This window comes from Pteropus alecto, unplaced genomic scaffold (assembly GCF_000325575.1).
Source record: "Pteropus alecto unplaced genomic scaffold, ASM32557v1 scaffold103, whole genome shotgun sequence".
In the NCBI taxonomy this organism is placed as follows: Eukaryota; Metazoa; Chordata; class Mammalia; order Chiroptera; family Pteropodidae; genus Pteropus; species Pteropus alecto.
The window spans coordinates 13,249,827-13,266,324 of NW_006436288.1; the positions used below are offsets into that span (position 1 = coordinate 13,249,827).

At 34.9% G+C, this 16,498-nt stretch overlaps 1 protein-coding gene, 1 long non-coding RNA gene and 1 pseudogene across 14 annotated transcripts in view; 1 reads left to right on the forward strand and 2 right to left on the reverse strand.

Annotated features, from left to right (window-relative positions):
• Positions 1–16,498, forward strand: part of LOC107195740 — a 38,412-nt gene that overhangs the window by 5,681 nt on the left and 16,233 nt on the right. The window contains exons 2-3 of the long non-coding RNA XR_001516965.2: positions 3,079–3,268; positions 9,765–9,869. This is a non-coding gene — a long non-coding RNA (uncharacterized LOC107195740). The remainder of the gene's footprint in view (positions 1–3,078; positions 3,269–9,764; positions 9,870–16,498) is intronic.
• On the reverse strand, positions 6,406–6,523 carry LOC112480417 (annotated as a pseudogene).
• CAPRIN2 (caprin family member 2) overlaps positions 7,835–16,498 on the reverse strand; it is a 39,563-nt gene continuing 30,899 nt past the window's right edge. For 3 of the 13 annotated variants that reach the window (XM_006912752.3, XM_025047340.1, XM_015590031.2), the window contains exons 15-19: positions 14,271–14,439; positions 12,692–12,874; positions 11,879–11,979; positions 9,912–9,975; positions 7,835–8,758 (exon numbers count right to left, since the gene is read on the reverse strand). In XM_006912752.3, the coding sequence (XP_006912814.2) occupies positions 8,190–8,758; positions 9,912–9,975; positions 11,879–11,979; positions 12,692–12,874; positions 14,271–14,439 (1,086 nt within the window). In that variant the 3' untranslated portion in view covers positions 7,835–8,189. Of the gene's footprint in view, positions 8,835–9,911; positions 9,976–11,878; positions 11,980–12,691; positions 12,875–14,270; positions 14,440–16,498 lie in introns of all 13 variants that reach the window. The other 10 variants (XM_025047342.1, XM_015590040.2, XM_025047341.1 and 7 more) reach the window with 9 other exon arrangements.

Below are 16,498 nucleotides of genomic sequence, written 5' to 3' on the forward strand. Positions count from 1 at the left end.
ATATTTTTCATTAACATAAATTTGAGGTATTATCATGCTCATTGTTGACAACTTATAAAACTTTTTCCTATATTTTCAGCCTCTTTTCAGTGATTCAACCTCAACCTAAAAACATTTCCCCCAATTAAAAAAAGTCTTCTTCAGTAATGCTTTCTTATTGTTCATTTTTTTTTTCACTTCTCATTCCCAAGAATGGTCTTCATTCACTGTCTCTATCTCCTTATTTACTATTCATGCTTCAATCAGCTATCCCCAGGCTTCTGCCCTCATTTCTCCCACCATTTCCAAGCAATAATCAACATTGATCCCTTACATACCAAATGCAGGAGACATTTTCAGCTCTCATCAAAGTCTCGCTCTGGTATTTGACACTATATTACATGCTCTTCTTTTTTAATATTTGTTTTCTCTTAAAGAATATATTCCTAACCCTTTGATTATTCGCTTGATCACCTAACTAACTCTTAAACACTGGTGCTTCTCAAAGCTCTGTTCTCAGCCCATTTTTCTTTCTCTTCTCATTCTATTTTTGTCATTTCATCCACTTATGTAATTTTAACTATCAACTCAATAGGGACGACTTACAAAACTAATAACCAAGATCTCTTTCCTTAAACTAGATGTATCCAAATGCCTACTACATTTCTACCTGAATGTACCCAAGTCCTTTAAGGCACATGTCTAAAACTGAACTCTGGTAGCACTAAAGATGATTTAGAGTAGGGAGAGACTTGATGCAGTCATTCCAATAACATAAAAGGAGAGAAGAGATTTAAAAAAACATAATGACAGTACCAAATGCTTGCAAGGATGCAAAAAAAAACTGAATCACTCGTATATTTTTTGGAAGGAGTGTAAAATGGTACAGATTCTCTGGAAAATGGCAGTTAAGCAAACTGTAGCACATCTATACCAAAGATCACTACTGGGCAATAAAAAGGAATGACACACTCAACGATCTGGATGAATCTTCAGAGAATTATGCTAAGTGAAAAAAGCCAATCCCAAAAGGTCACATACTATCTGATTCCATTTATGTAACATTCTTACATATAATATTCTTTAAATAATAAATCATACAAAGAGCAAATCAGTGGTTGTGAAGAGTCAAAGTCGAGGTGGGACAACAGGGAAGTGGACGTGACTATAAAAGAGCAACATGAGGGATTCTTGTGGTGATGGAAATGTTCTGTATCTTGACAGTATCAATCTCAGTATCCTGGTTATGATATTGTACTATAGTTTTGCAAGATGTGACCAATGAAGCAAACTGGATAAAGGGTACACAAGATCCATCTGTATTATTTCTTCCAATTACATTTTTATCTCAAAATAAAAATGTTAATATACAGAGTTGACGTTTCCATGAAAACTTCATATGCTTTGAAAAGAATCAGTGAAGACAATTATAAAACAATGCTGTCAAATTAGTAATATCTGATACAATAGGAAAAAAAAAAACAACCATAAGCATTTATAATTCTGTCCTGATTTGTTTTAAAACTTTTCCCAAAACTATGTTTAACTTATATGTGATCAAGTCCCCTTTTTTATTACTTTACATGATATGAAAAGATGTCTGTATTTATTGATAAGCTCATCTTGTTTTAAATTTGAGCTATTTTGTCTTGTTGTATTATGGCTTGCATATGCCTCATCTCTGTGCCTGTTTCCTCATCTGATTCTAAGAGATGTTGTGAAGACTAAATGAGATAAGCACATGGCTCATGGTATATGCTCAATATTAACTATTTTCGTTGTATTCTATTTAAAAGGAGTGAGGAAAGACCTTTTTCAACCTCTGAGGAATGTGTCATGGTGAGATATAGTCTCACACTATGCCTAGCACATAATAAGCAATCAATAAGTACTCGCTGAATGAATAAATGGATGTATATACGAGAAATATGGGGTCTGAAACAGGATAGCCACTGTAGTAATAAATAAGGTAAGAGAGATATGAGACATTTCACAGGGTGAATCAACAGGAATCTGTGACTGATTAAATAAACAAAGTAGCAAAGGGAATTAAGAATCATGCTAAAGTTTCAAGCCCTGATGACCTGTGGAAGTCATTAACCAGAGAAGATGGGAAGGAGCATCAGATTTGGGAGGAGAGATGAATTTGCCTGTGGACATGTTGAACTAGACGAGCTTATGGGTTATACAGCTAGAAATTTCCAGTGACCATTGGAAATCTCTATCTGGCACTCACAAAAAAAGCTGGATGAGAAGACAGGAAGCTATGACAGGGGGAAGAGGAAGAAATAAAAGGATGGAGTTAAAAAACTGTGAGTCATCTGTATATAGAGGTTAGCTGACACCATAGAAGTGGATGTTATTACCCTAGAAATATAGCATCCAATGAGAACAACTAACATGGTTACAGCTCAGGTTACACAAAGTAATTTTTTACGCCAAGCACTGCCACTGTGGCCTTTTTTGAAATTTAACATTTTAGTCATCTAAATGGAATATCACACAGCTGTCCTCCGCATCCGTTGGCAGCAGCTCATCTGCTGGTACATGTGAGTAGGCTTAAATCTAGCCCATATGGTAAAAAGGAAATAGGAGCAAAAACCCAATGCACAAAAGTCCCTACCTGTAAGTTTAACAATATGTCTTTTAAACCATGTTAAATAATGTGTGGTGAATACTGGAAAGCTTGTGATTAAATCCTTCTTCTACTCCATAAGTATCAATATTGGCAGAGCACCTGAAATATAGACGAGTACATAGATACATTTTATAAGATTCTTAGTATTTTGTTAAGTCAACAGTAATCTCCTTTAAGATGTAACCAAAAGCCTTGAGTAGAATTTTCTAAGAATGTAACAGACCTATTAGAGAAATTAAAAAAAAAAAAAAAGAAATCAGTGATATGTAAACTAAAGTAACAGGGGGTTAGGGAGTTTCTGAACAGAAGTCAGAAACTTCCTTCTCCTACAGACTAAAATGGTAGTGGTGGTGGGGAGGGACAGAAGCTAAAAATAGCAGCATTAACTAGAACTAAAGAAGAAACATCTATTTTCGAATCAGTTATTTTCCCCTCAAAATGTTTTGTCTTCATTTCCTCAGGCTTTCCACATTTCACACTGGAAACGAAGTCACCCTGCCTCAACTTCAGGATCCATGAGAAACTATAACTTTTGACAGACTCAACTGAGTGCACTTGTCCACTTCACAAAGCATTTAGTTTGCCATGGCAAAGCTGAGTAGCGCACCAAAAACGTGTGCATGCAAAACAGCAGTGGAAAATACAGTGAAGGTAATAGCACCCTGAGAACTGAAGAAGAAAAGTACAGTAGAAAATGCTATGCTGTATTTGGACTTGAGAAAGCCAAATCTGGCTTGGGCACTTATACTAGCGGCCTTAGGAAGTCAATCTCCAAGAGTCTCTATTTTTATCTCCTAAAACAGTATCTACTTCGTAAGGGTCATTGTGAGGATCGAATAAGATTACATAGATGAAAGTACTCTGTAAATTATGAGGTGAAATGCAAATATTAGCGAAAGGTGGAAGGTATTTAGATTTCTATGGTAAAGCTCCTCCATGTGTTATTCCAGGCTTAATGATAATTAAAATAAACCCTCAAGTGGATAATCCAAAGAAAAACAAGGCAGGGTAAATACCATAGCAACCTACCATTTTATCTTTTAAGATTTTTTTTTTAACAAAAGTGATATGTACATTTCAAGTTCTACAGTAAGATTCAGAATGAAAAGTCATCTTCCTCCCTCCTACTACAACCCCCTTTCCATAAGGCCAACACTATCAAAATTTCTTATGGCTACTAACAGAAAAAAATGATTCAAGTAATCACATACGCATACTTTTAGAAATTTTCACACAAATGATGTTGCACACTCTGACTGTATCATTTTGCCTTATTTAACCAATTGCTACTGACAGGCATCTAGGTTGTTTCTCCAATTTTGCTATTATAATGCTATACAAAATATCTGCATGCGTGTTACCTTGACATAATTCTAAAACTATTTGTAAATTCTTAGCAGTGGAATTTCTGGGTCAGAAAGCATGTACTTTATCTTGATGGTTATTGCCAATTTACACTCCAAAAATGTACCAATTTCATTCCCATCTACAGTATGAACGCCCATTTCTATACATGCTTGTCAAAATATGTACTCTAAAACTTTACATATGCTTATTGATCATTTTTTGTATGTATGAATCGCCTCTTCATATATATTGCCCTTGTCTGAGACATCTTTTTCTTAATGATTCCCCTCTCCCCCGCCTCCACAGGTGATCATTCCTCTTTTGACATGATTTCTCCTAAACAGAAGTTTTAGGGGAACAAGTTGTATCAAATTTGTCCATCTTTCATGGATTTTATGTCCTACTTAGGAAGCTCTTCCATACCCTACACTTGTGTTCTCCCACCAAAAGTCAACAAGTTCCACTTTCACATTCAAAACTTCAACCCTTTGGTGCCCCATTTGTAAATATAAAGTCAACCAATTATCATAAGATTCTAAGCAAATATAATATTACAGATAAGAGACTAAAACAAAACAAAGGTGTAAGAAATAAACTACAGAAGAAAACTTAATCTTTAAAACTAGAAATAATGCAATCGTGAAACAAGAACAGAATACATATATGTAAGGAATGTTCATATAACAGAAATGTATTTTAAATTTTAAACGTAGCAGAAATTTTAAACTCTGCAAAAGGTTGAAAGATGAAAATCCAGGAAACCTCCCAGAAAGTGAAACTTTGAGACAAAAGATGAGAAACTTAAAGAACTGGTCCAAGGAGGTCTCACTTCTGAATAGTAAACATTCCAGATATAGAAGAGAAAAAATTAGGGTATGATAGAAAGCAATGAAATAACTCAAGATTTGCTCTCAGCAGAGGAAATTAATATACCTGCTACCTGATGTGTCTGAACATCTGAATGTCATTCATCTTTGTAATCCTAAAGCCAGGTGTAAACCAGAAAACCCATGTATTTGAAAGACTAATCATTAAATTTCAAGGTATGAGGCCCTTGAAATAAAATGAATAAAGGGATGTTTGAGAAACAGAATCAGTGAGCCTCAGGCCTCTTGGTATTGATAATGGTTGACATTATTTTATAACCTGGAATTCAATATCTTGCACTGGTAGCAAGTGAGTTGTACCTATCTGTTGTCAACACTTGCCCAAGAGCTTGAAAAATGAGGACAAAGCTATTGGCCTAATCGTTAAAGTGGTGATTAAGAATACCCCTTAGAGAGATTAGCAAGTAGAGGACCTAGAGAGACAAATCTAAACTTTTTTATCAAAATAAAGTGTTTGGTATGTGTGCACAGTGGAGCTCATATGGAAAAACTTTAGTGTCTATATGCCAGCAATTATTTCACTTAATACATAAAATATCATCCTAGTTATCAAAAGAATCACAATAGAACATCAGCCATTAAAGCTAAGGAATTAAAACTTTGAAAAAGAATCAAAGTATTAAAAATCACTGTAAAAACATAGCAAGTTGAGAAAGTTAAAAATGAGATGGTTGACAGATAATTGGTGGAGGAGGCAAGTGAATAAACCCCTCAAAAAAGCTCCTGTTTCAAAAAAATACCTGCATTTATTTACTAAATCATTTTAGAAGACATAAGAGCCAGTAGCTCACAATTCTTGGAGAAAAATTCACTTTACAAAAAACTAAAAGATTTAAAGTGAAAGATAAAAACCTGGGGGATAATTTAGTAAATAGAAAAACTTACTTTACCTCCACCTCCAGTAAGACAACTAAGTATCTATAAACTCGGGACTACATAGTAATTATATAGCATGCCTTTCCACTTCAGTCATATCTACAAGATCTTCCCATTAAAGTTCTTTACACAAAGTCCGCAAATGGGCTATATATATATGATCCTCACTCTATCTCTTGCAAATGTATCTAAACTCTGTGCATGTATACATCTTTCTGTAAAGCTATCTATTTTTTTTTTTTACTAAAGGCTTTCAGAAAAACTATCTTCAAAAAGTTACCATATTGCTTCAGCATGAAAGCTCTTGTCCATTTATTCTCATAAGCCTGAGTCGTCAATATCCAGTTCATTGTCTTTACACTTAGAAAAACAGTATTTCATTTAAAATACTCTCTTAAAACATGACAATTATGAAGGGATACCCTAGTTAATCTCTTGTTATGACACCTTAAAAAATATGGAGGCACTCAAAATATTTTAAACAAACATTGTGTACAGAAGAAAAGACTAAGCTAAAGACCTTACTGTAGTCCAAAACATAACAGCTAAAAAAGGCTGAGAAAGGCCTCCTCGAACTTGATGAATACCTTTTTTTTTTTTTTAGGCGAGGCAACCTTAGTTGACCTCATAGATTGCAAGGACCTTGTCAGCTTACAATCCCTTATTTTTAATTTTTTATGCCTACACACCTGGTCTTCCTAGGTGGTCTCCCATCCAAGTACTAACCAGGCCTGACCCTGCTTAGCTTCCGAGATCAGACGGGATCGGGCTTGTTCAGGGTGGCACAGCCGTAGGCAACGCCATTCTTAAACATCAAATTTTCCCCTCAATCACTTGATCATATTTCTGCTTTTCTATATGCTTTTTTGTGTTCTGGACAGAAAAGCCATGAACTAATTTATCAGGAATACTAATATCCCTAGCCCACAAAGTACCTACCACGAATTGAAAAGTTCTGTTAAATAGTAAATCACACTACATCCTCTATCTTGAGAACACTACACTAACATTTAATATCGCAGTTAAGCACGCTTTCAGAGTTTAATTGCTGGAACCATGCCCAACTCAAAAATATTACTATAATAATTTAATGCTCTTATATTATCTTCCTGAGATTACTTAACACCTCAGAGTGAGAGGAGGGTCAAAACAAGAACTTTCTGCCTCAGCAAGTGACTTGCCTTGGTTGCAGAGTAAGAATGGCCTTCTCCAACCCTTAATATACTCCAGAATATTGCAACCAAAATGCTAATTTTGAAAACTATTCTTTAAAGTAATTGAGAAATAAAATATTCATTAAGTTCTTATTAATGAGAAACATACAAGCTTAAATTGTGAACTGTGAGAATACATGTCTAGAATGGATACTAAATTCTGGCAGTGCCTGCTACGCTACATAACTCAAGATATACACACAGAGAGAAACCTTAAGTTTTCAAAAAGAAAGACAATTATAGCACCTAACATTAATTAAACACTGATGTGTCAGGCACTGTGTTAAGTCTTTTAGATATATTCTTAGTTGAACTTCACAACTGCCCTATGAAGTTGATCTATCATCACCCCCATTTTACATCTGGGGAAATGGTCTTACAAAAAAACAGAAGAGAGATCTCAGGGATAAAGTAATTTGCCCAAGATCAGTTACTACGTGGCAAAATCAGGACTCAAGCAGAGCATTACCTGACCACAAACCTATGCTTTTTGATGACTAAACATTTTGTTATTCAAATTGAGAATCCACTAGAAAGCATTAGCCTGACTGATGGTGGACCAGCAGTATTACCTGTACATCTGCTATTGCACCTTGAAGATGGCTAACTATAAGATAACACATGCCCTCCTGCAAGATAGCTTCAAGGAAAATGTGTTATTTGGCCAATGAAAAACAAATGAAATCTTTTGATGAACAGCATTTATATCAGAGAAAAGTAACTCTTAAAGAAACTGCTACATATAAAAGGCTTCATATTTTCACATAATAGTATGAATCCATAAATACCCTTATTCAAGAGTTATGAATACTAAAAATTCAAGAGTGATGAATACTAAAAATTAAGTATTTTACTCCTCAATTAAACATTTAACCAAATAAGAACACTGAAGGTGCATGTAACTTTTTTATTGAGGCACAACAAGGCATTATAACTTGCCCGAACTTGAGGCAGTCAGTTTAGTAAGCTGAACATTAATACAGGTAAGGATTAAGTGCAAACAATATACATTCACAGCTTGACTAGTGAGGCTACATCACAATTTATAAAGTGCCAGATTAGTGCTAAGTGTCATTCAGCTTGAATTTTTTCACCTTGGGGAGGAAAACAAAAAAGTAAGGACCTGCTCCTTCCTCTAGGAATGAAAACATTTTCCTAAACCAATCAGTCACAAGGTCAAGGACTACTTTTCCTTTAATCCCACTAAAGAGAACACCATCCTCTTGTTGTCAATTCTGTACTGACTTTTCAATCTTGATAAAGAAGATAGCCTGAAAATGTAGAATATTTCCAGCTACTTCCATAAATGGCTCCCCTGTGCAAACGTAACCATATCTGGTCTCCCTGGAAGAGCTGAAGAATTGCATGATTGCTAGCAGTTTCATGGTCTGGAGCACCATCATTGGCATAGGCAGATACCAGGACCTCTTCATTCTTCATGAGGTTGACATACAGTGGCACATTCACTGCCAGCTTTAGCATGTGAAAAATGAAAACATAAGTGCCATTCACCGGGCAATTAAATCGACCAAGCTGAAGATCAAAAGTTTCTCCCAGGTTGTTCAGAAGAAGATCAAATACAATAGGTTGGTCTAAAGTTCCAGGGGCCAGATTAGAGGTTCTGGCTGCTGAGAAGGCAACTCGCATCTGCTGAGGCAGAGGATACACGTGGACTGGCAGTATGGTGGCTGCTGGACTTGTCACTGGCACATCCACAGGGGTCATGCTACGGGAGTCCCCTTGTCCAGAGTCACCACTGTTAAAGGTTTCGTTGTCTCTTTCTGGGCTGCTCACCTGAGAAGAATCACTCCACCCTGCTGTTTTATTAGCAACAGTGAGTTTCTCATAATGAAGCAGTTAGCTTTGAACACAATATTTAACATTAGTCGGCTACTGAAACACAAAGATACATTTTATAGTCAATTCCAAAACAAAAGCAATAAAGTATAGCTACAGTATGCTTTTCTACATTTTTCTGGCAATACGCTTTCACACCACTATTCTAAAGGTGGAAGATGGCCTTGTCTAGTAGTCTCTTTTTTATTTTTTTAAGATTAAGAAAATAAGGCCCGTGAAAGTTTGAATAACTTAACACTAGTTAAGGTTAGCAAAGTCTAAAATCCAGGTTTGCACATTCTTTTTACTTCTTTATCTTTCTCCTATAATTCTCACTGTGCTCCTCATTCCTCATTACTAACCTATTCAAAGTATCTGATGTAGAAGGACACAAGAAAACTGAGATTACATAAAAGAATCAACTTTTAAAACTACCAGCCATTGAAAGATATTTTGTTATGGTACTATAAGCCCCATGATGAATGCTTGTTGTTTATTTCCAAGTTAATGCGATATCATCAGATGATAATGTTTTAAGAACTGTACAAAAAACACTGCTCAGATATAAGGCAATGTGAATACTGGCTACTTTCTTAAAAGGAAAAGATTGTTTTCCTGTGACAAAGTTAGTTAATCTTCAGTAATTCTTGATTTTTTTCAGTTACACTGAATCTTTTAACAGTACCATCACATTTTAAAAAGTATTATAAGTACCTTCTTGCTTTTGTTTCAAGTCTTAATTGTTATTTATTCCTAATTACTAATATAGTGACACCCAGAGTATCTCGAAGTGCCCATTATTACAAAAACCAACATCCTGAAACATCACATGTGACTATTTGAAGTCAAAATTGTGAACATATATCTAAGGTTAAATTATGCTCTGGTGTCAAAAAACTGAATCAGTCAATATCTGTGTCTGTCTCTCTTAATTAAATTGAAAACTGATTTCCACAGCTTTTCTAAGCAATCTAATATCTCTCTCAGGTCTTTATAACTACAACGTATGCAAACTGAAAACATCAACAAAATCAATGCTGAAAACAATGAACTTTGGGGAGAACTTGACAGAAGATGAAGAAAGATCTAGAGGTATGTTTTGGGTAGATAAATTACTCAGTTAATCATCCTTACCTCTTGAATTTGCCCGAGGACCACCAGATGTCCCTCCTCGCTTGTAACACTGCTGGAAATTATCCTAAAATGAACACATAATATTTACCTCAGCACTAAAAACGCAACACAATTAGTTATTATTCAAGATTATTGACTGGTAAATCTGTAAGAGTAAAGTCTTCTTAGCCCTTTATCTGGCCTTCTTCAACAACCAAAGAGGCTCAGATGTTTCCAAACACCAAGAAAAACAAATAATGCAAGGGCAACAAGAAGCAATACTTGCTTCAACTGTTAATTAACCTGATCAATTAGGTTAATATTTGCAAAAACAATAAAGCATCTGGAAAATACTATGTAAAAAATACAATGCTAGGTAATGGGAGAAGTTTAGAAATATGGCATGGTCCCTCTGTCCCTCATCTCAATAAAAAAAGGAGATAAAGCAAGAACACAGACTATTTCAATCTTGCTCTATTCATAAACCAAGCTGTAAAAACAATTACAAACTATGTCAGGGCTTTGTTTTGTCTTGACCATGGAATTGATAAGAATTATTTAGTATGAATTATTACTGCCTGAAAATGTAGTCTATTATCTTCAAGAAAAAATGTTCAAGGCAACATTTCAAACTGACTCCTAAGTATGATAAAAGTACACTACCATACAACCCATGAAAAGTGTAATTAGTGGTATAGTTAGATTAACACATGTAATAAAAAAATTTAAACAGTACAAGAAAGTATACAATGAAAATAACAATTGTCTCCTACCCAGACCCCTAGTCCTCTTTCCAATAGCAACCGCTGTTATTAATGTTTCCTCAGAAAGAAATTTAAAGCAGCACACAAAAATACTAGGATATTGGTGTTAAGAACAGATAGCTCCATTACTAAAGTATACATTTATCAATCCACTCCATTCGCATAGTACATGAGAATCATGTAATAACAGCTAATAATATCTGCATACTTGATATATACCTGGTACTATGGTACTAAGCACTTATACGTATTAGTTCATTTCATCCTCAGAGTATCTCACAGAGTAACCCTTACAAACACCTCAGAGGAAGATGAGTAACAAACATCTGTCTTCATCTAACAGATGAGGAACTAGAGCTCAGAAAGTTTAAGTAACATGCCTGCGGTCACGCAACAAGTGGTGAAATCAGGGGTCAAACTCAAGTCGTGTAGATGACTTGGTTTGTATCCCAAATGCGTTCTTCACCTCTTTTCAATACTGCCTTTGTACAGACATCTATTTTACCTCACATAACTGTAAGCTCTTGAAGCACAGGTACTTTATGTATTTCCAACAGAAATGATAATGTTTTAAGTACTATACAAAAAACACTGCTCAGATATACATGCTTAAAGGCTTGTAAAACTCCAGAACTGAAAATGTCAATGTATAAATTCATATTCATATGTGTATGACTAATGACAGGGAGTTCCCAAGGTTTGTTAAAGTGAAATGTCTAACATCCTCTTATCAGTCTCTTAGGATATGTAGTAAAGAAAATCTGTTGAGCTATTCAGATCAGAATTAACAAAAAAATTAAACATATAAAAAGTACTTTGCTATACTTGATATCTAGAAAAGTTAAATTGAAAGCAATATAGTAAAGTTAAGATCATGGGTTCTGGAGTTAAGAAACGTGCAGTCTAATCTTAGTCCTACCATTTACTTAGTGCTCATCTTGTGACCTTACACAAGTTATTTAACTTGTTTCTGAACCTCGATTTCTCTTATAAGGATGGAGGAGTAAATGAGTTCATGCAAACATAATTAATAAAGTCCTTAAGACCTTCTAAGTTGTCATTTATCCTCCATGGGTTATTAGAAAAGCTTCCAACTCCACTCTCTACAGTACTTACAAGTAAAAACTAAGAGTGCCTTATAACAATTTATGACTCTGCTATAGTTTAATCACCAGCTTAACATCAACAACTGTACTACTATTCAATCATGACAACTATTCTTACCCTTTGGGAATAAGATGTTCCAGGATATTCTCTAGCTTGGAACTGTAGCTGGCTATAATTTCCATTGGAAATTGAAGGAGGTCCTCTATAAGTATCAAAACCTAATAAATAAACAACTTACATAAAATTATGAGCAAAATTATACTAAACTTTTGAATAGTCTAATTCCATACCATTTTTAAAGTTAAATTGATCATATAATGTCATCATTAGATTTACGCCTTCTTTTTGCTTCTACAATACATGATTATAAAATATTGCTGACTTCAAATAAGTCAACTAACTGCAGAAGTTCACTACTGCTGGGATGTAGGTGGGATTAGGAAATGTGGTGAGTAGGTAGTTAAGGCTTCTGTGTAGAGAACTCTGCTAACACCAGTGACTGGAATACTTGGAACCACATTTATAACTAAAGACGACATCACTATTATACTCTCAAAGTTTATGTTTTTATCTGTGGTATACTCTGGTAGACAAATAACTAGAAAATGGGCATTGTCTAATTATGACACATTTTGAGCAATTAACAAAAGAAATTATTCAAACATGAAAACCAAACTTCATCCCCAGAAGAAAATAATGCTCAACCTTTCACTTGGATAAATACCAGGATCAATCTGCTTTTCATACAAAAAGGTCCTCTGCTATAGAGAATAGGTATATTAGAAAACTGTATTTTGCAGAAATAGGGGGTTCTCTTCTATATTATAAACGGCGACTACAAAAAGGAACAAGGTAACGTAAAAATAGTTTGAATCAAGTAAATATATAGACAAAATAATTGAGTATAATTAAATTTTATTCAGAGCATACCTTTATAACCACCAGGGGACCGATACGTATTGGTTAGTAATCTCCCACCACGAGTACATCCTCTAACGGATCCCCGGCTATTGACAAATGGTTGAGAGGGTCTGGGAAATACATTCGTCTGTGCTGGGTAAAAGGCAAGGCTACCATTGCTTATTTGAATAGTTCCATCAGGATAACTTGCTGCTTAAGGAAACAGTTTTAAAGTCCAAGAGTTAAATGGTAATAAAGATTAAATTCTCTTTATACTGAAAAGTTACTGTATACCAAAAACCTTTAATACAATTTTCTACATTAAAAAAAAAAACAAAACAGGTGCTATATATGTATCTATATAGAAAGAGATATAGGTATCTTTATTTAAATAACATATTTAATAAGACATTATTCAGTCTTAAAAAAAGAAGGAAATTCTGATACATGCTATAACATGGAAGAACCTTAGAGATATGCTGAGTGAAACAGGCCAGTCACAAAAAGACAAATATTGTATGATTCTACTTAGGTGAGTACCCAGAATAGCTAAATTAGAGACAAAGTAGAATAGTGGCTGCCGGGGTTTGGGGGGAAAGGGGAATGCGAAGTTAGTGTTAAATGAGTACAGAGTTTCAGCTGGGGAAGGTAAAAAAAAGTTCTAGAGATAGATGATGGTGATGGCTGCACAACAATCTGAATGTATTTAATGTCACAGACTGTATACTTAAAAATGTTTAAAATGGTAAGTTTTATGCTATCTATATTTTACCATAATTGAAGAGAAAAAATAGGCTAAATGTTCCAGATCAAGGAGAAAAGAAAATGAATTTTCATTAATACCATAATTGAAAAGGCATATGACAAAAATATCCTTTAAGTAAATCACCTGCCCTATGTTTGCACAGTACAGGTGAGGAAAGATGAGGTCCCTTGTGGCTAGGTGCAGGGATTTACATTTACTGCCCCCTGTGGTTAACCAAGTACCCAGAACGCACAATTCATCTGCTCAGGCTTAAGTTTTAGAAGACTCAGTAGGGGCCTAAAATATCAACGCTAAAAATCTACAAGTGCTTCTGAAATTAGGAAATAATTACAAAGTTGCTTATTCTTTTATGATTTAGAATCGCGTAAAAGATCAAAATAGTCTCCTATCTCTAAGCAAACAGTGGAATAAGCATACTAAGTTCTATCTTCATATTAATCAATGCTTTTATCATAAGAGGAAAGAAAAGAGAAAAGGCCAAATAGCCATCTCTCTGTGCTAAAACTATTAACAGAATGAACAGTTTCAAAACCTTCATAAAAGCAACTGGACAATGCCCTATCTACCCCTATCACTGTCTATGGCAATCAAAGTAATCAGATTTAAAAATATGAGCCTACATATTCATATAAATCGCCCATCTAAGTTCCACCTCTACAGAAGTTAAAATTAATGGTGAACCTAACAGAGGAAAAGGCATTAAGGGTTTGTCAACACTTGAACATGTAAAGAGAAAATGCTCACTACTTAGGAAAGAACTGCTAAAGTATCACTACAGAGTTGCTTTCCATTCACAATTAGCTTTCACCTAAGTCTTCAAAATATCATATGTAAAGATCTTACCAGTCTCTTGAGAAAGAACAGTTTGTTCTACGTGTATAGCTGGCAGTTGGCACTGGGGTGGTGTTTGTGTACTTGCTGTAGTAAAACTTTGATTGTAGCCAGGTGAATAGGGGGATTCTTTTATTTCTTGTTCTTTCCGTGGAGGCAGAGGTGCATTGACATTGAATACCTTAAAAGACAAGGGTACACTGAATCTTTTGTGAAATTTCATAGAAAATAATGAAGGGTGACATCCCACAAAACTTGGCAGCATTCAAAAACTTCTATTTGACGGGCAAAGGACTTGAATTAACATTTCTCCAAAAAAGGTAATGGCCAATAAACACATGAAAAGATGCTCAACATCATTAGTTATTAGGGAAATATAAACCAAAACTACACTGGAATACCGTTTCATCGCATCCATTAGGATGGCTATTATTGAAAAAACAAAAAATCTAAGTGTTACCAAGGTTGTGGTCAAATTGAAACCCTCGTGTGTTGCTGGTAGGAGTGTAAAATGGTGCAGCCACTGTAAAAATCAGTATGGTAGTTCCTCAAAAAGTTAAACAGAATTACCAAATGATCCGGCAATTTCACTTCTAGGCATATACTCAAAAGAACCAAAAGCAGAGATTCAGGTAGATATTTGTACACCATTGTTCATAGCAGCATCAGTCATAATAACCAAAACTGGGGAACAACCCAAGTGTCCATCAACAAATGGATAAATGAAATGTGGTATATTCATATAATGGAATATTATTAAGTAAAAAAAAAAAAATGAATGAAATGCTACAACATGCTACAACCTTGAAAATATTTAGTGAAATGAGCCAGATACAAAAGAAAAATATTGTGATTCCACTTATATATGGTGCCTAAAATAGGTAACTTCATAGAGGTAGAAAGTAGAATAGAGGTTATCGGGCGCTTAGAAGAGGGAAGAATAAGCAATTTTTATTTAATGGGTAGAGTTTCTGTTTGGGATGATGAAATTCTGGGAACAGATAGTGGTGATGAGTGTACAATACCGTGGATGTACTTAATGCCACTAAATTATACACTAAAAAACAGTAACGTCTATGTTATGCATATTTTACCATAAGAAAAAAACTCCTATTTGATTTCTGACAGAATTTAAACCCAAATACAAAAGTTAATCTTCCTGTTATTATGCTATCGGAATAATGCTTACTGAGAAAGCTATATAGGGGAAGAGGGTACTTTTTCAAAAACTAAAGATGAATGAAAAAATTTGCCATTTACTGAATTTCTACCATGTGGCAGGCAATGACTTGTCTAGACTCTGGCCATCGTCTATAAAAATAACACTTCTATTACTCTCTAGCCTCCTTGTCCTGCTCCATTTTTTCTCATGACACATAACACCTGATGTATATATGAATATTATTCTCTCTAGCCCCCATCATAAAATGTAAGCTTCTTGAGCAGAGGACTTGTCTCTTTTTCCTTGTTACAACCCTAGTGATTTAAGAACAGTGCCTGGCTTTATAACTACCTGTTTGTTGAATAAATGAATGAATGAATGAATGAACGATCAAACGAATGAACGAACAAACAAACAAGAACCAGTTTGTACTGGAGAGAATTTAAACAGGTTGGCATGAGCAAAAAAAAAAAAAAAAGGTAATGTGACAATGTACAAGCCAAGCAAACGAGCCTGGCAGGTTATAACAGACTTCCAAAGTTGTTGAGTGTCAGGCAAAGGGCTTTCAATTTCATTCTGTAATGGACTGCAGTTTGCTTTTAATTGGGAATGAGGAAAAGTAAAACCAATGTGGTAATACTGTGGAATGGACTGACAGGGAAACAGGGAAAGCAAAAAACTAGGCCATTGTAAGTGGCCAAGCAGGAAGTGATAGGATTAGTGAATTCACAGGCCTACTTCTCTGCACTGTGCCTGCTTTGCATTGCCACTCCACTGGCCCCACCCTGCCACTATCACTCAAAAGTACCTACAGTGGGACATTAAGCACTGTCAGGAAAGGTACTTATTGGCTAAGACTTTTTTTTTTTTCTAAAGAACTATTTTATACTATTCTGTGTTTAGAAAATAAACATACAAATCTAGCTATAAGACAACTTTAATTTTTTTTTAAACTACAATTTGTAGAGGACTATGTAGTCCAAAATACCACACAAAGCTGAACAATTCTCCAAAAATTAGCACGAGATCAAGATGAAATCAAGTGAAAGTTTCAACATTGATAGGATACCCAGGTATG